Below are 19,733 nucleotides of genomic sequence, written 5' to 3' on the forward strand. Positions count from 1 at the left end.
CTGAATAGGTAACAAATCTGTTATACGTGGGTTATATCGCCATAATTTAATTAAATTTCCCCAAACTGACCTCATTGAAGATAAAATAGGATTACCTCTAAAATGAACCGGTAATTTAAACTAAACTAAACTAAACCTTGGGTTTATATACCGCACCATCTCCACGAATGCGGAGCTCGGCACGATTTACAGGAAGAAAGATGAGAGAGGAACTACAGTGGAGAGATTAAAGAGTTAGGTGTAAAGGGGGAAGGTGAGAGGCCTAAGAGGGGGGAAGTGTTACAGTTTTGAGAATAGCCAGGTTTTTAGGTGTTTGCGGAAGAGTTGGAGGGAGCTTGAGGTTCGGAGAGGGGAGGTGAGTTTATTCCAGATCTCAGTGATTCTAAAGGGGAGGGATGACCCAAGTTTGCCTACATGGGAAATACCTTTTATGGAAGGGAAGGATAGTTTAAAAATTTGGGAGGATCTGGAGGAAGTAGGGGTTGGGGAGTTCCAGGATAGAGGGATAACGGCAGGAAGGATGCCATGTAGGATCTTGTAGGCCAGACACGCACATTTGAAGTGGATCCTGGGGATTACTGGGAGCCAATGGAGCTTAGACAGGAGTGGTGAGACGTGATCAAATTTGCTTTTCGCGAAAACAAGCTTAGCTGCGACGTTCTGAATCCGCTGAAGTCTGTGGAGGCTTTTCTTGGTTAGGCTGAGGTAGATAGAATTGCAATAATCCAATCTGGAGAGGATGATGGATTGTACTAGGACTGCGAAGTGTTTTTGGTGAAAATAGGGTCTGACTTTCCTTAGCATGTGAAGGCTGAAGAAGCATTTTTTCACCAGGGATTGGAGATGTTCGTTGAAGGATAGAGAAGAGTCTAAGGTGACACCCAGAACTTTGCTTGAGAACTCGAGCTGTAATAGGGGGCCGGAGGACAATGGGATGGAGGAAGGTAGATGGTCTAATTTTGGGCCGAGCCAAAGGAGTTTTGTTTTGGACTCGTTTAGTTTCATATGCATTGTGAATGCCCAGGATTGGAGGTTCTTTATGCATGAGGATTTGTTCGTGGAGAGGTTAGTGAGGTTCGAGTCGGTCTCAAGGAGGACGAGGATGTCATCAGCGTAAGTGTAAAGAGTTTCAAGGGGGGATAGTTGGAGTAGTTTCAGGGAGGACATGTAAATGTTAAAGAGGATTGGGGAGAGGGGTGAGCCTTGTGGGACACCACAAGTCGGGGTCCAGGGGGAGGATGAGGTGCCGTTCATGTTAACCATGTAAGAGCGGGAGCGCAAGAATTTGGAGAACCAATCAAGAACTATGGAGCTAATGCCTATCTCGGAGAGTTGGAAAATTAGAATGTCGTGGTGGACAACGTCAAAAGCTGCGGAGAGGTCGAATTGTAGAAGGACAGCAAACTTGTTACGAGAATGCAGTTGCTGAACCTTAGAGATTAGAGAGGCCAATAGGGATTCAGTGCAGAAGTTGGGTCTGAAGCCATATTGGTAAGGTAAGAGGATGGAGAATCTTTCTAAGTAGGAAGAGAGCTGGGTAGATATGATAGACTCGAGCAGTTTGGTGAGGAGAGGGATATTTGCTATTGGACGGTAGTTGGATGGTATGGAGGGGTCTAGGTCAGCTTTTTTCAGTAAAGGGGTCAATGCGATGTGTCCCATTTCAGTGGAGAATAGGCCTGATAATAGGGCAGAATTTATGAGTTTGGTAAGAGATGTGATGGCCTGTGCAGGGATTTTCTCAAATAGGTAGAAGGGAAATGGGTCCAGGATGCAGTTGCATGATTTTAACTTGAGGCAGAGTTTAAGGGTCTGAGAATCAGATATGAGCTCGAAGACAGTCCAGGATCTGTCGACAGGGATGGGGTTGAGAGCAGCTAGGGTGGGGTTGGGTTCGGGGGGCACCAGAGAATTGTAGGAGATTGCGGGCGGGAAGGAGCGCCTTAAGGTAGAGATCTTATCATTGAAGAATTTTGCTAGGACCTCGGCTGAAGGAGATGAGGGAAGAAGGTTGAGTCATTTTTAGTGGTTAGGGAGCGCCAAATGTTGAACAATGTGCCATTCTGGTTTTTGGATTTGGGGGGGAGTGCAGGATTGCAGGGGGAGGGTGCCGGATCGCGGGGGGGTGCTCGTAAATCGAGCCACATTCGGTTTCCGAGGCGCCGTTTTTGCAAATGTTTTGCTCATCTTGCAAAACACTCACAAACCGGTGCACTCGTAAACTGAGGTACCACTGTATTTGATATCCCACGCCAGCATATCAGAGATCTAAGCGGTTACAAATAAAATTAGGTACTTAGAACTTCCCTATCTGTCCCGAAGGCTCACAATCTAGCTAAAGTACCTGAGTAACAATTATTGAAATAGTAAAGATATAACAAAAATGCAAGAATGGTGAGGGAAAGGTACAATTTACATAATACAAAAGAAAAATGAAAAGAATAAAATTAAAACTATATCCATAAATCCTATTTTTAGTGTCTACTAATTCATGTTCTATTTCACATGTTCAGTGGTCTGTTTTGCTGCATAAGTCGGGGGTTCTTGTCCACTCACTTTCCAGAATCTCCACAGGGAGTGTGCCTGAGAATGATGCGTTTCAGGAGCGGAGTTGGAAATCACTGCCCTAGGTTATGGACTTCCCCACAGCGCTTTAGATCTTATGCTGATCAGTAGACCTGCTTGAGGATGTATTGATCAGCTCCTTACAACTGAATATAGTCCTCGATTTTGTTCATGTTTAAGTGTGAGCTGTTCACAGGAAACCACTGTGAAACCAAATTGATAGGAAACACTGTTCGGCCAAGATCTTTTGAAAGCAGCAGAAAATCTTGTGTATCTCATTAGTTTCCAAGTTTGTTGTAAATTGGATTGAACGCTTATCAAATGCTAAGCATTTTACAACAATAAAATAGGGGTAAGAACAAAATTAAAAACAATAATAAACAGACCAATTTTACTCAAACACAAAATAAACGTACTAAGAACAAGCAGGAGAGGAGGGAGAACTACAATAAATACAGCAGGGGTGTCCAACCTGTGGCCCCATGAAGTATTTTGTGTGGCCCCGGTCGAGGGCGATGCAGTGTTTTCCTCTGCTGCCCCTGGTTCTTTACCGTCTTGCCAGCTCCTTCCTCTGTCTTGCTTCAGCATTTGCGCATATGTGCGCCCCAAAAACATTTTTTTTTGGCCAATGCGGCCCAGGGAAGCCAAAAGGTTGGACATCCCTGAAATACAGGAAAGAGAACGTATATGGAAGAAGAACAAAAGGACAGTAATGAATCCCAATGCTCATCAGCAGTGGCATAGTAAGGGTATGAGGCACCCAGGATGGTGGTGCACCCCCATTCCTCCCCGCCTCACACTCGCACTATCCCTCCCTCCCCCCACCGTACCTCTAAATCTTTGCCAATACGAGTGACTTTTTGCCAGCATACTCCTCATTCAAGCTTTGGATTTACTTCTGACGTCGCTTCCTGGCCTCTTGACCAGGAAGTTATTCAGAGGGGAGCCAGACTGGCGCCAGCAAAGGGCAGAAGAAGTTGCTCACACTAGCGAAGATCTACAGAGGTATGGGGTAGGGGGCGTGGTGGAGAGGTTCCGGCGCCCCCATCGGTGTCTTGGGGGGTCCACCTTCCCCCGCCCCCTTATTACGCTACTGCTCATTAGTACTTTTACCTAACAGCTGATGATAGATGTTTAAATACAATGGAAAATAATGCAAAGTCCTGGGGTATGCCAGAATTCAACAGGCGCCAGTCGAACTATCTTGCTTGTACCTCATGGGAAGTTCTTATATAAGATCTGCAAGGTGTAAATCAGTGGTTCCCAAACCTGTCCTGGAGGACCCCCAGGCCAGTCGGGTTTTCAAGATAGCCCTAATGAATATGCATGACAGAGATTTGCATATAATGGAGATGCCAGGAATGCAGATCTGCTCCATGCATATTCATTAGGGCTATCTTGAAAACCCGACTGGCCTGGGGGTGCTCCAGGACAGGTTTGGGAACCACTGGTGTAAATTAAACACAAGAATAATGGTGGCACCAACGCCTGTGTACATCATGATTGCAGCTGTCAAAACGCAGCTCTTACGTTCAGCAGCACCAACACAAATGAATCCTGTTTATCAAAACCTTAAAGGATGACATATTTCCCTCAGCACAAAGCAGCATGCGCAACCCACTCCTCCCACTCTGCAGATTGTGACGTGAAAAGGAGCAGCACCCGTTTCTGAAGCTCTTGTTTGTTTGTTCTCTTGAACTAGTTTAAGTGTTGTGGAGCAAACAATTCAGAGGAGTGGTCCACTTATCCCCCTTTCAACGTGAGCCACGGTTTCCCTGACTCCTGCTGTGTCAATATGACAAAAGACTGTGGAAAAGCTTCATCTCCCCAGATCAACAAAGAAGTAAGTACTGCTGGGGGGGGGGGGGGTACTGCAAGAGGACCCGGGTGAAAGGCAGTGGGGGGAGGGGAGGAGATACCACAGAAAAGGGCTACAGCCATTGGGGCGGTTTTGTCCTACTTTTGGTGATGCATTCGACAAAAACCACCTTTGTAAAGCTGGAAAGGAGGTTCCAGTACTTAGATTTTACTTTCACTTGGGAGATATGAAGCTGATAATGGCTCTTACTCCCCCCCCTCAAAGATAGTAATTTTCCTTTCACTTTGTTTTGTCATGCTGTGTTTGACATTCTACTGATTCTCCTTTGCCCTTCTCTCTTCTCCTTCCCCAGCGGCTCCTCTTGATATTAGTAACTGCAGGGATAGGTAGGGACTGTGTGCATTTTTGCTGCTCTTCCTTCCACCTCTATTAGACTTGACCTACTGGAGAAGTTTTAGAGGAGCAGGATTAGAAGCATTTCCTATTACTAATACTTATTTCTATAGCGCTGCTAGATGTACACAGTGCTGTACATTAAAACATTCAAGACACAGTTCCTTCTCAGTAGAGCTTACAATCAGACAGACAAACAGGACAAGTAGGGGGTTAGGAAGTTTCTCAGGCATGGGTGGTTTACAAGCGAGTGGGGGCTAGGAGTTAAAACCAACCTTGAAAAAGTGGACTTTTTGCCTGGATTTGAATACTGCTAGGGACGGAGCTTGACGTACTGACTCATGCAGTCTGTTCCAGGCATATGGTGCAGCAAGAGAGAAGGAATGTAGTCTGGAGTTGGTAGTAGAGGAGAAGGGTACAGATAAAGAGAGACTTGCCCAATGAACAGCGTTTCCGGGCAGGAGTATAGGGAGAGACAAGAGAGGAAAGAGATTGAGTTGCTGCCCCAGTGCCTTTTCCTAGCATATAGCTCTTAAAATGCTACTGCATATGCTTAAAAAGGATATATTTCAAAAGCAGCAATCAAAGTCTCTTTTTTTGGGGAGGGAGGGATGGTGAATCATGGTTAAGTGTAAAACCTTGGGAGCTGGAGGGGTTATGGAAGGACAAGTGTCTGGGTCATTCCATGTCAAGTGGTCAATACCAGTGGATATGATCTGGAGTTCCTTCCACAACTCAGATTGGAACAACTACATCAAATTATATAACAAATACTCTAATTCATTCTGTGTCTTGGACTAATGTCCCCCAGAGATTATGAAAGCAGCTCCATTAGGTTTTAAATTATCCTTATTGAATTATCTAACCAATAACCTATATAATGGAAATTTCCTCACCAACAATGGTCATATTATAATAACCCCAATCCCAAAGAACCAGCAACATCAATAACCAACTATAGACCTGTAGCATCTATTCCATTTATGATAAAAATCATGGAAGGACTGGTACACAACCAACTTATGGAATACCTTGACCAATTCTCCCTCCTGCACGAAACTCAATCTGGTTTTAGGCCTCTATTTAGCACTGAAATGGTAATTGCGGCCATTCTGGACAATTTGCACTACTGGTTCAGCAAGGGCCTTAAAGCCCTAATCATGCAATTTGACATGAGTTCCGCCTTTGACATGGTAGACCATGGAAAACTGTTACAATGCCTAGACGCAATCGGAATCAGAGGAGAAGTACTGAACTGGTTTCGAGGTTTCCTCGTATCACGCACATACCAAGTCCGTTTTAATCACGATCTCTCAGATACATGGAGCAATCCATCTAGCGTGCCACAAGGATCACCGCTATCCCCTTTGCTGTTCAATGTTTACATGTCCTCGCTGAGTGCACAACTATCCCAGCTGGGGATAAAACTATTTAGCTACGCTGATGACTTCACAATAATCATCCCATTCACCAACTCTGTCTCAGAAGTCACCCCCAAAGCAACAGAAGTATTAAATCCGATGGAGCAATGGATGACCGAATTCAGACTACAACTAAACTCATAGAAAACTAAATTTTTCATAGCAGCGCCATACCCACTCGACACTTAAAGCACCAATGTGCATCAACAACCTCAGCTATCCAATTCAACACACTATGAAGATATTGGGTATAACATTGGACCAAAACCTGACCATGAAAGACCAAGTGGACTCCTTGATCAGAAAAAATATTTTATATCCTCTGGAAACTTCGGTCTATCAGAGCTTACTTCGATGCCTCATCATTTCAAATTCTAGTACAATCCCTTATTCTGAGTCAACTCGATTATTGTAACATCGCCTACTTGGCACTCCCCCAGAAATACATGTGGCGATTGCAACTGGTTCAAAATACAGCGGTTAGACTACTTTGTGGATTGAAGAAGTTTGATCATGTGACACCTTCCTATCGACTTTTACACTGGCTACCAATGGAGGCACGTGTGAAATTAAAGTTTGGTTGTTTTTGCTTCAAGGTACTTTATGGCTTAGTCCCTAAATACATAACAGACCTTTTCTCTTTCTCAACCAACAGACACAAGCGAAGCTCACACCTGAACTTCGTTTCTCCACCGGTTAGAAGTTGTAAATTTAAAAGTCGTCATCAACATCTTCTCGCACATCAAGCAGCATTATGGGGTAAAGACCTTGAACAATTGCTTGTGCCTACTGTAAGGATTGTTAGTGGCCCCCACAATATATGGTTGGTGGGGTCACGTGAGAGGCGCCTTTACAAACGCCAGGTCCCAGGTTCAGTTCCCTCACAGAATATTCACCAGGAGTAAAATCCAATAAGAAACACAGCCAGAGGTGATTGCATAAAGAATATATTATAGAAATAGGCTTACAGAAAAGCAGTATTTATAAGCATTACAATTAAGTAGAGAGCAAAGCAGTTTCCCTGCCTTACAGAGTTCAGAGGCAAAGAGACAGAGAGTCTGAAGTTCTAAGGAGAGCCAGAGAGAGAGAGAAAGGGAGATGGGGTGATGGTAAAGAGAAGGATAACAGAGAGATAGACAGAGAAAGAGATAGCTTCATGTGTGTTGCAGAGAGGAGGCTTTTATAGTTTGGAATCTTATTCTGAATATAGAAACTAATGAGCTTCAATAGAAGTTAAACTTCCCCCCTCCTTCGTAGACAGGAGAAAAATAGGCTGTAGTCATATATGTATTTCCAGTATGTCTCTGACAATAGTTTTTGATTAACTTTAGTTATCTGTGCACCTGGACCCATTGTCCTAAGCACCCTCTTAATCAGACATTAACACATTAACACCTTTTAGCTAATCATGATTTAATCAGGGCTACTTGAAACCATCTTCCTGGATGCTTTCTGTGAATAAGCATTCAGGATCTATTTGCATCTACATTCCAGAGTGAGATTGATATAATTTCCCATAGGCCTTCGCTGACATTAGTTATGCCAACTGAAAATGCTGAATGCTAGCAATAGCTATGCTGACACCTACTACCTATGGAGAATTCAGGAAACGTCTGAAAACATCTATTCCTGAAATACTTAGGAGACCAACCCATTCAATCTTAGCCCTTAACAACCGAGCGCAAGAATCACCTGTCGCTAAATCTGTACTTTGTTTGTTCACTCAATCTGTAACATTTCTAAGCATTGTAAACCGCATAGAACTTCACGGTCCTGCGGTATATAAACTGTTATTATTATTATTATTATTATCATCAAGGGCTCCCCACCTCGCCATCACAAATTTTGATGAAACTTTGTGTGCTGAATCTTAAATGACCCAAACAAGCTCTAATAACATTTTTAAGATCCACCAGTGGAATACTTGTAGAAATATAGCTTTGTTTGATACTGTACCACAATCCAATCAAAATATTTCCTTGGTTATATAAGCAAAACAAATTAAACTTATTACAATCTACGTAAAAAGCCTCAAAGTGGGCTGAAAAAATGGGCGTGCTAAAATTTTTTTTAGCCTTCTATAGTTCATGGAGTCATGAAGCTATCCCTGTAAAATGTTGTCTGTTATTTTGTAGAATCCTTAAATGAATGGCTATACAAAAACTGGAATTAATATATAAGTTATACCAAAGAGAAAATATTCCAGTATAATAATACTAATGCACTCCAAATTCATGAGGAGGAATGAGATACGTGATCCTCAGAGGGTCAAAATACCCGAAAGTTCAAATGAGTAACAACCCATAGAACCCGATCTTCATAGGATCCAAATGTACCTTCTTTAATATATTTTTCTTTTTTCTTAATCTTCTATCCAATAATGGATCATAAATAATTTTTACTTAGCTTATATTTAGTTTATAGCAGGGAGCGCCTCCACCAACATGTCCATGTTTCAGACACTTTCCTCAGGGTCGAGGCTCCCAAATCGTACTCATGCACACGGTAGAAATCGCTCCATCCGAGAAAATTTCATGGTGAATTAGGAGCGTCTAATTCACCATGAAATTTTCTCGGATGGAGCGATTTCTACCGTGTGCATGAGTACGATTTGGGAGCCTCGACCCTGAGGAAAGTGTCTGAAACATGGACATGTTGGTGGAGGCGCTCCCTGCTATAAACTAAATATAAGCTAAGTAAAAATTATTTATGATCCATTATTGGATAGAAGATTAAGAAAAATATATTAAAGAAGGTACATTTGGATCCTATGAAGATCGGGTTCTATGGGTTGTTACCCATTTGAACTTTCGGGTATTTTGACCCTCTGAGGATCACGTATCTCATTCCTCCTCATGAATTGGGAGTGCATTAGTATTATTATACTGGTCTGTTATTTTGTGACATGACTTTGTTCTCAAATATACGATGTCAACTTATAAGCTACTCATTACTTTACAATTTAATTTTAAATTTTGTGATTTTTCAAAAAACATCAAAAAGGAGATATTTTCAACCAGCTTTTGCAAAAAAAAATCAAAAAAACATTTTTGAATCGGCTCTATTAAAAACAGCATGTTTCAAACACCCTAAAAAAGTTGGTTTTGCTTTATCATCATGACCAAACAGTGCCTGAAAATAAAGGTCTACGGTCATAGAGGTTTCTGTGGTAATGGCATACTATAACAAATAAATATGGTAGTTCTTCAAGTTGTACTTGTTATATATGACTGTTCTTTTGCATTTTTATAAGGAAAATATTTGTGTCTGTCCATAGTAGTATTACTACCAACAGTTTAAGAAATTTGAACAAGCAACCTTATTGCTATAGAGGTCATGCCTGATAGCCGTGCAATGCCAGCCATGGGTGGGTCTCTTGGCTCAGGTTCCCAAATCTGCAGTATTGATTTCTTTGTTGAGCTTCCAAATAAAGAATGACACGGGGGAAAAATTTGTTCCCGTCTCAGCCTTATCCCCGCGAGCTTGGTCCCTCTCCCCTCCTCATCCCCACGAGCTTGGACCCCGTCCCCGCAAACCATCTCCCTTCTGTGTATTTCTAATATCTGTATACTCTTTCCTGTGTCTGGCATTGCCCCCCCTGTGTCCATATACCATCCCCATGTATTTCCCCTTTATGTCTCTGTCCCTATGCCCCCATGCACATAATTCCCCCCCCCCCCGCCATGCATCTCCCCTTTCATGCACATAATTTCCCTTCTGTTTCTCTTACCTTCCTGTGTCCAGATTTCCCCTCTTTTCCTCTTCCACACCAATGTCTCTCTCCTCTCCAACCCCATCTAGCTTCTTTCCCTCTTTCTCCCCCCGCTTCTAGCATCTGGCTCACCTGCCTGTCCTCCCCTTTCTCAATATTTGTCTCCCTCTTCATCCACTTGGCCCAGCATCTCTTTCCCTCTCACTCCCTCCTTCCTGATGTGAGGAAACATGTGCAGTCACAGATCACGCGGTCCAGCAGCCCCCTCCCGCCCGAACGCCGCATCCTGCCATTTCACTGCCTCATTCTCACCTTTGGCGAATTTAATTGTTCTTCTGCCAGCAGCATGCACGCTTTCAACAAGTCTTGCATGGCTGCTTCAGTTGAATCTTCTCTGATGCAACTTCCTGTTTCCGGTTGCATCAGAGGAGGATTCAACTGAAGTAGCCACATCCGCACGTGACTTGTTGAAAGCGCGCATGCCGCTGGGAGAAAAACAATTAAATTTACCACATAAGGTGAGGGGGTGGGAGGGAAATGGCAGGACATGGCAATCGAGCAGGAGGGGGCTCCTGGACTGCATGATCTGTGACTGTACGTTATGTTCCCTTCACTGCGGAGACAAGACCATTCACCACTCCACAGGGCAGTGAATGGCCTTGTCCCCGCGACGACTACTATTTTCTCGCTCACCATGTCATTTTATACTTCCAAAGCCTTGAGCAAGTGTCTAGTCCCAAGCCAATGATTGGGCAATTTAACCTAGGCTTCCAAGCCTAAAGTGGGTCTCTTCTATTGGTTATTGAATTTATGAGCCACATTTGTCAAAATAGTTTCTGAAAACTGATATTGTTGCCCAGATGATGCAATCGATGGAGCAGAGAGCATGGAATTGAGATGTTCTGGCACCCAACAAATGTCTTTCAGGCCAGTAAAATGAATTAGCAAGGACATGTGGGTCAGGTACCGGTTGAGTGGAAGGCAACAGAGGGAAATGGTCAATGGAGATCGCTCTGAGGAAAGGGATGTTACCAGTGGTGTGCCTCAAGGTTTAGTTCTTGGGCCTGTTCTTTTTAACATTTTTGTAAGTGATATTGCTGTGGTAAGATTTGCCTCTTTTCGGTCGATACCAAAATCTGCAATAGAGTAGACACCCCTAATGGTGTGGAAAACATGAGGAAGGACCTAGCGAAGTTTGAAGAATGATCTGTATTATGGCAGCTAAGATTTAATGCTAAGAAATGCAAGGTCATGCATTTGGACTGCAGAAACCAGAGGGGACAGTATAGTTTAGGGCAGGGATAGGCAATTCTGGTCCTCGAGAGCCGGAGCCAGATCAGGTTTTCAGGATATCCACAATAAATATGCATGAGATAGATTTGCATCTCAAGGAGGCAGTGCATGCAAATCCATCTCATACATATTCACTGTGGATATTCTGAAAACCTGACCTGGCTCCGGCTCTCGAGGACCGAAATTGCCTACCCCTGGTTTAGGGGATGAAGAACTTTTGTGCACGAAAGAGGAGTGGGGTTTAGGATTAATAGTGTTTCAGCTATTGTGCTGCTTTCTTGCCATCTTTCTTCTTGAAATTTCTTGTTTTCATTGATTTTCTTCTTTGCTTACAAATACGGATTTAATTCCATATATGTTCTTGTCTCAGAAATTGAATAGATCTTTTCATGTCAATATTTGGTCATTCGATGGTCTTTGAAGGCTAGCTCTAGCTGCTAATGTTTTCGTCATTTCACCAATTCCATCACAAGATGATTTTCCATGGTTTCTACCAAAAAATTTCCATTGTGCTTCAATATTGAAATTGCTTTTATGATTGCATACGTTGACAACATTTTGTGGTTCCTATACTGAGCAGCTGAGCCATCACTAAAATAGTGGATTCTATTAACTTTTGGTTTTGTCTTCAAAAACTCCAATCTGCTTTTGAATAAATACATGGACGGATATTGAGTCATGTTGCATGTGATCTGTGATGATGTAAACATTTATGACTTGTATGGCATGAGCTTTGTTGATGTAATATAGCGTGTGACTTTTCCCAGTGAAAGCCTGTGCTGCATCTTGTACAACAAAAGAGTAGTTTTCAGCAAAATTCCATCAGAGCGATCAATTTGCTTTCTTCTAAATTGGCTTTCAAGGATTTTAAGTATTCAGTTTGCTTTGAAATGAAGTGGTGTCTTGTCAGTTTCCAAATTTTTGTTTGTAAGTTTGCTGTAAAACTCATCCAGTGTTAGTTTTCTTGTTTACAGTGTTTCACGACCAGTTTGGACTCTTCTTTAATTTGATCCATTGATCCTGATTCCAATCCTCAAATGTTTCTTCAAAATAAACTTGTCGGTGCTTCCTCGCCGGGATAGGTTTGGCATCGTTGTAGCATGCAATCTTTGGAGTTAAAATTGCAATCATTTTTTCCATAAGCAATTTGTAGTTGTCTTTTGATGTTTGCACCTTGCAACATGAGCCTGATGTTCTGATGTGCAAAATCAGACAGAATGAGTGCCTGAAGCACGAACAGTTATACACCATTTTGGTCTAAGCTCACAACATTTTGAGAATCCGATTTTGGCTCCATATTTGTCACGATACGCCACCTACATCTCTCTTAGATTGCTCAACAGCAACCGTTTTTGTATCTTGGCTCCATTGATTCGAACAGGGATACATTCTGCTGAATTCATCATCTTCATAAAATTGTTGACTACTTCTTTTGGCAACTGCTTGTCAACTTTTGGATGAGGCCAGGCAAAAATACTCTGCTCTTCCTTGATTTTTCAGGCCATCTTTACCATGCAATCTGAAACTTCATACTCTAATGCTATATAGCTTTTATTGACTTCTTGGGGCCAAAGTCAGTATTTGAATTTTTTTTTTTTTTTCAATCTATTGGATATTCCAATTTTTTTCTTCATTTCTTCAATCAAGTCAATGTAGTCTTGACATAAGACGTATTCCGTGGTTTGTCTAGGCTGTCCAACACCCTGAGCTGAAAGTCCAGCGGCGGAAGTTATCTTGTGCATTATCACATTTTGTACTCGTTCAGTTTTTCATTTCATATAACCCACTTTACCTTTACTGCTCACTTTGGGAAATTTCAAAGGAGATTTGCCCATTGCTATTAAGTATTGGTTAATTGTGGCAGAAGTGTCCATTTCAAAGTTATCGGAACATAAGGACGATGCAGCTGCAGTTTCTTCCATGGAAGCAAATTCAGCTTTACATTTAGGGCAAATTTTCTGTCCTGGTTTAGTGGGGGAGGGGGGTCAGTTGATTCAATTTATCATCCATTTCGAGATCAATTTTCAAAAGTCCTGTTTTAATAAAGTTAGGTCTTTTTTAGACAGGATGCTTGCATTTCAAACAAGTAAACAACAGTCCTGGTTGGGTAACTATATTAGTGGAGCCATGTTATCTTACGGTGCCTTCCGAAAAGAAATTAAGACAGTATTATTTGATAAATTTATCTCTTAATTTGATGTTTTTATTCTTAACATAATAATTTTACTACGTTAAGTTAAATTTTTATTGTCTTTTTAGTTAATATGCTGTATTCTCATTTTAATATTTTGTACTTTGCTGATTGTCCAGTTTTTCTCTCTTGTGTAAACCACCTAGAATTCTTCTGATTGTGGCGGTATACTAAAATAAAGTTATAATAATAATAACTTTATTTTTCTATACCGCCATAATCTTGCGACTTCTAGGCGGTTCACAATGAAGATAAGCTGTACAATCAGCGAATTACAGAGTATAAATAGATATGAGAACATTAAGCGGTCAGTGAATTAAAAGGTGCAAAATGGAGCCATGTTATCTTATGTTAATGCAAAATGGAGCCATGTTATCTTATGTTATGTTAATGAGATGATTTTGCTTTCCAAACAGTTTACAGCATTTGTTTTGCAAAGTCTTGTATTTTTTGAGGCATATTGCTTTGTAATGCAAGCAGATTTGATCATCATCCAAGAGATTAATTTCCGACCACTGTAAAAGTAGTGACTTGTCTGCTGATAATTGGTGTACTGATTTGAGCCCAACATTTTTGCAATAAAATAAGCTGCGACACTTTGATGACATTTTCTTTCAATGATGCATTTTTGCTAGCAAAGAAGCATCGTTGCCACCCAATTCAGTTGTTTCCATTATGAATTAATTGATAAATTCATATGAATCTAAACAGGAAATAATTGCTGAAAATAGAGTAGGCCTTGAGATGAAAAGGCATCATCCCAATAATACAAATGGTAATATAGCAATATGCTAAACTTGTGCGCTGCTTGCTAAATGTATAGAATTGATGTCAGCTGTTATGTCAATCATAAATAGCAAATGTATATAGCGTTATACATTTATATAGGTTTCATAAACGTTAAAAGCCATGCTATTAGTCTACAGTGCCTTGTTAAACTTTGACCCTTATTATTGGGCAATATTTGCTGGTGTTGAAAAACAAAAACATCTTTTTTATGAGGTTTGAAATGAGCTCTTGTCTAATAGCGTTGGTTTGAAATTGTAAAGTAATAAGATCAGCTTATAAGTTGAAATCATATGTTTGAGAACAAAGTCATGTCACAAACTAATAGACAAAATTTCACAGGTATAGCTTCATTATTACAGGAGCCAGAGAAGGTTAAACTTTGAAATTTTTAGCATGTCCATTTTTTCGACCCACTTTGAGGCTTTTTACATACGTAGGTTTCAAAAAAAAAAAATGAAAAGCTGCATTAGTTCCGTTGAATAGATCATAAAAGTTGTATAAGTTTTCATTTGTTTTGCTTATATAACCAAGGAAATATTTTGACTCAAAGTTGCAAAAATTATGCAGGGATATTGTACATGGTCGCAGTATGGGATCAAACAAAAAGCTATATCTTCGCAGGTATTAGCGAATCTTAAACGTTTCCAAAGTTAGCTTGAGTCCATTGAGATTCAGCGAACAATGTTTCATCAAAATCCGTAATGGCAAGGTGGGGCGCTTTTCTAAAATTAGACCACTTAACATGGAATGGCCCACCTGGCTTCTGGATCATACTGTAGTGAACAGACAGAACTGTGTGCCTGTGGCTGGAGGTACCTCTTACAATAAGGGAAATAACCCAAATAGTTTTGAATGGAGGCTTCTGGTGCCAGGATCCTAGCACTAGTTCCGCTTTTAAGCTGGAATCAAAAGGAGGTAAGAGGAATCTGATTCCCCTCAAAAGAAAAGGGACTGGGCTAGGAGAACCTGGATCTTTGTTTACCTTGCCCAGGGGGCTTAGTCCAGGTGTGTGGTGTTCTGACTGTTTTTAACTTTCATGTTCTCTGGTTCCCAGGGCTGTATGGAGAAGGTCAATGCCTGGATAAAGAAAAACGTGGTGATCATAGCTGGAGTAGCCCTGGGCATTGCATTCTTTGAGGTAATGTGATGACACCGCCCATTTGATTTGAGTTGTAATTTATGAAATTCTGCCTTCCCTTTGCTGCAGTGTGAAAGAGTAAAGTATAGTGCTCTATTTGAATGGTGTACCACTGGTCATGTTCCAGCCTAACCTTTTCATGGCTGTGGGTTTCTGTGGTGATCTAGTACTGTGAATGCCACGGCTGCACTGCTTGCGTTCTATGCCAGTCCTCGGGAGTCTCAGAGCAGCAGAAGAGGTGTGTGTGCAACAGTGCAGAATAACAGCAAGAGCAAGAAGACCCAAGTTTCCACAGGAAATAAAGAGCAAATCCAAACAAACGAGGCTGTGGAAACTCAATGTTCTCGGAACTTGGAAATAATTTTATTTGAAATTTTCTTGATAAAAACACACAAAACAAAAGAAACTGCTGTACAAGCTCAACCACATATGTCTTTTAAGAAGGACCCAACACGGGCCATATTTTGACTAAACACACCTTCCTCAGGTGATCCAAGCTGGAGCCAACCAGTCCTTAAGATGTGGAAAGCAAATGATAAAAAAATCCAGGTCCAGAAAAATTGCTGAGTGCAAAGTTCTCCAGCTTGGATTCCTGAGGAAGGGGTGTTTAGCCGAAACACGGCCCATGTTGGGTCCTTCTTAAAGACATATGTGGATTGAGCTTGTACAGCAGTTTCTTTTGTTTTGTGTGTTTTTATCAAGAAAATTTCAAATAAAACTCTCCAAGTTCCGAGAACATTGCGTTTCCACAACAGTGCAGAATGTCATGTTTTCTCTCAGTGTAGTATGTTGCACAGTATCTTAGCAAGTGAAATCTGGTGGGGGCTGTTGCTTTGCTTGGATCTGGGCCCTTCCCCTTCTTACTCCTCACCTTTTCTTTCTTTCTTTCCCCAGCTGCTGGGCATTATCTTCTCCTGTTGCCTAATGAAAGGGATCCGCAGTGGATATGAAGTCATGTAACCTTTATCCATCCTCCCCTGTGATGAAGAGGAAGTGGTGCCACATATTGCATCGCCCTGTGTATTTTTTTTTTTTTTCTTTCTCCATGGCTCTGGGAAAGCAGAGTTTTGTATGTTCTGCTCCATCTGGAGCTGCTTTATTGCTGTTTTCTCCTTGGGGTTTCTGCCTTAAAGAGTTTAAAAAAAAAAAAAAATTAACCACACCATCAGGTGATCGATAGCCGTAATGCTCCCAGAGCAGCATGTTTTTGCTGTGTAGGAGAGTTTTGTTGGTTTGTTTGTTTTTTTTAGTGGGGGGGTGCATACACATTGCCAAAGTCTGCAGGTCTTTGGGAGCATCAATTTTCAATGTCTGTGTGTTCATTGACTGGTCTCTAGAGAATTCAAAACAGATTTTCATGTTTTTAGTGATTTAAATATGAAACCTAATGCACAATTTTCTTTTTATATTAAGAACATACAAGCTGTATAATAAAAGATCAAGCGGCGTTCCCAAGTCGGTTGCCCTCATTTTCTGTGCTTGCTTCAGTAGACTGTATCAGTCAGGATTGTGGGGTATCCACTTCAAATGTGCGTGTCTGGCCTACAAGATCCTACATGGCATCCTTCCTGCCGTTATCCCTCTATCCTGGAACTCCCCAACCCCTACTTCCTCCAGATCCTCCCAAATTTTTAAACTATCCTTCCCTTCCATAAAAGGTATTTCCCATGTAGGCAAACTTGGGTCATCCCTCCCCTTTAGAATCACTGAGATCTGGAATAACCTCACCTCCCCTCTCCGAACCTCAAGCTCCCTCCAACTCTTCCGCAAACACCTAAAAACCTGGCTATTCTCAAAACTGTAACACTTCCCCCCTCTTAGGCCTCTCACCTTCCCCCTTTACACCTAACTCTTTAATCTCTCCACTGTAGTTCCTCTCTCATCTTTCTTCCTGTAAATCGTGCCGAGCTCCGCATTCGTGGAGATGGTGCGGTATATAAACCCAAGGTTTAGTTTAGTTTAGTTTAGTATGGGGGAAGAGGCCAGTAAATGCTGGATTCCCACTGGCTTATGGTGGTGATATGCAAGGCGTTGAGTGGACTGTATAATGGGGCTTCTTACAGAGGCCAAAAAGAAAACCTAAAATAGCCAAAACATTGACAAACTACCAAGAAAAATTTGGCTAATAATATGGAGAGAGGAGGACACCTCGCACCATAAAACTCGAGAGAGAGGGAGAGAAGGAGACAAAACAACAAAGGGAGCAATCTGTGTCACTAAATCTTAATAAATAATTGTGAATAGGGATGAGACTTCAGTATCAGGGACTTTAGAAGCAGTTGTAAAGCTTCCACCAATGTCCCCCGAGCTGACAACTCCAATAAAGACTAATTATAGCCCAAGTGAGTTTGCCCGATACATCATAACGTCTCTGCCTGTGAAATAGTGAGTCAAAAAATCAAAACAAACATAAATGTGTAAAAAAATGAAAATATCACACTCGTCCGTCTCCCTCTTTCACGAGTAAAGTCCTCAAAGTTCAGTAAAGAACGGCTAATCAAAAATATCTAAACACAATGTAACAATAAGAAAAATCCAAAGATAAAAGTTCAACACAGGAAAGTTTCACACTTATCTGTGCATGAAGGAAAGTCCGTGATATACCCGACAGAGCTCTGTTTCGCTGTCTTATTGTTATATTGTGTTTAGATATTTTTGATTAGCCGTTCTTTACTGAACTTTGAGAACTTTACTTGTGAGAGAGAGAGACGGACGAGTGATATTTTCACTTTTTTACACATTTATGTTTGTTTTGATTTTTTTTGTCTCACTATTTCACAGGCAGAGACGTTATGATGTATCGGGCAAACTCACCTGGGCTATAATTAGTCTTTATTGGAGTTGTCAGCTCGCGGAACATTGGTGGAAGCTTTACAACTGCTTCTTAAGTCCCTGATACTGAAGTCTCGTCCCTATTCACAATTATTTATTAAGATTGAGTGAAACAGATTGTTCCCTTTGTTGTTTTGTCTCCTTCTCTCCCTCTCTCTCTTGTTTTATGGTGTGAGGTGTCCTTTCTCCATATTATTAGCCAAATTTTTCTTGGTAGCTTCTTACAGAGGCCATTGCTGGACCCTGCACACTGTGGTTATAAAAAGTGTCCTGTATTAAGTGGGGAGGTGGAGCAGTATCTAGAACAGAGCATCCCTGTCTACCTGTGACTGCTAGAAGGTGGGAGAGGGTTCTCTGATATTTACATTTTAAGAAATGGGACTCACTGGTGGACCTGCAGCTATAGAAAGTTGTAAATATCACATTTCATATGTGACCATTTCTGAGGAAAAGATCACTAAACTCACAAAAAGAAAATGATACAATTGAACTCTTGCAAACTGCTTATGGACCCAGATATGAAAAATCAGCTATTTTCAGCATCTTGTATCCGCTACTTTAGTCACCTTTTCCCCAGAGATAGTCACACATTTCGTCTTTATTGGGAGCCACTCAGCTGTTTCATCAAATAAGAAAATATGAGGAGTTAGAGGAAGATCAGAAAAGGAGCCTAGGTTACAAGAAGAGAAGAGAGAGTAGATTAAAAGTGAAGTGTACTAGAGCAGAGTGCAGGGAGGTAAGGAACAAGACAAAGTGAGGGGGGGTGAAAGGATTAGGCCTTGGGGTCCCAGCAAAGCAGAAGGGGGAAAAAGGGTTATTGTAATTTTTTTCAGACAAAATTATGTTCCTTCAACCCCTTTTTCCTCCTGGTTAATGCAGTCTGGCTGTTGTGAGGGCAGGAAGTATAGCTGTCTGGGATCCGGATCAACTGCTAGAAGAAGTGGTCCTAGGCTTCCACAGTGGGGGAGTGGGTGAATATGGCTGATTTTACTAGGAGTTGGGGCAGTTATGGGTGTATTTAAGGACTCTGGAGGAGAGTCCTTAAATGACTCAGATTTAAGGACTCTGGGGGAGATGCCTAAACCGCAATGTGCTTGCAATGTTTCATTTAGACTGGTTTGAGATGGTCTAAATGAAACATTATTCTGCAGCCAATACACAGAAGCTCTCGGACGCTGCATTTACCATGCTCAGAAACAGTGACTGCAAGTCCAGTGCTGATGAGCTTAGTAGTGTTAAAAATGGGCTCGTTAGTAGTTTCATGAAATGCCCAGAACAAATGCACTGAAAACCCCCTGCCAAACTACTGACCAGCTCTGATCTGTTGGGAAGGTCCTGTGCTTTATTTTACTTTTACTTTAGTTTTTCATACACACATACACACACGCATCTACACACCTAAATGACTCCCAGTTGACATTGGGTATAAGAAACAATATGATATTGTAAATTGCCTTGTGGTCCTGGCCTGGGTCAGTGGACCAACTCCCTATGCAACACTGTCCTCCCCAGACTACATGTACCTTCCGACAAAGCAGGCGAGAGGGATGTCTACTCTTGGTGCTTCTGGGCCTGTCCTC

The 19,733-nt window shown here is 41.6% G+C and overlaps 1 protein-coding gene across 2 annotated transcripts in view; it reads left to right on the top strand.

The window, feature by feature from the left end:
• CD63 (CD63 molecule) overlaps positions 1–16,776 on the top strand; it is a 46,374-nt gene extending 29,598 nt beyond the window's left edge. For both annotated transcript variants that reach the window (XM_033937703.1, XM_033937702.1), the window contains exons 6-8: positions 4,268–4,408; positions 15,238–15,321; positions 16,216–16,776. In XM_033937703.1, the coding sequence (XP_033793594.1) occupies positions 4,268–4,408; positions 15,238–15,321; positions 16,216–16,281 (291 nt within the window). In that variant the 3' untranslated portion in view covers positions 16,282–16,776. The remainder of the gene's footprint in view (positions 1–4,267; positions 4,409–15,237; positions 15,322–16,215) is intronic.
• Positions 16,777–19,733: the final 2,957 nt, after the last annotated feature.

The sequence above is a fragment of the Geotrypetes seraphini genome, chromosome 3, assembly GCF_902459505.1.
Source record: "Geotrypetes seraphini chromosome 3, aGeoSer1.1, whole genome shotgun sequence".
Lineage (NCBI taxonomy): Eukaryota > Metazoa > Chordata > Amphibia > Gymnophiona > Dermophiidae > Geotrypetes > Geotrypetes seraphini.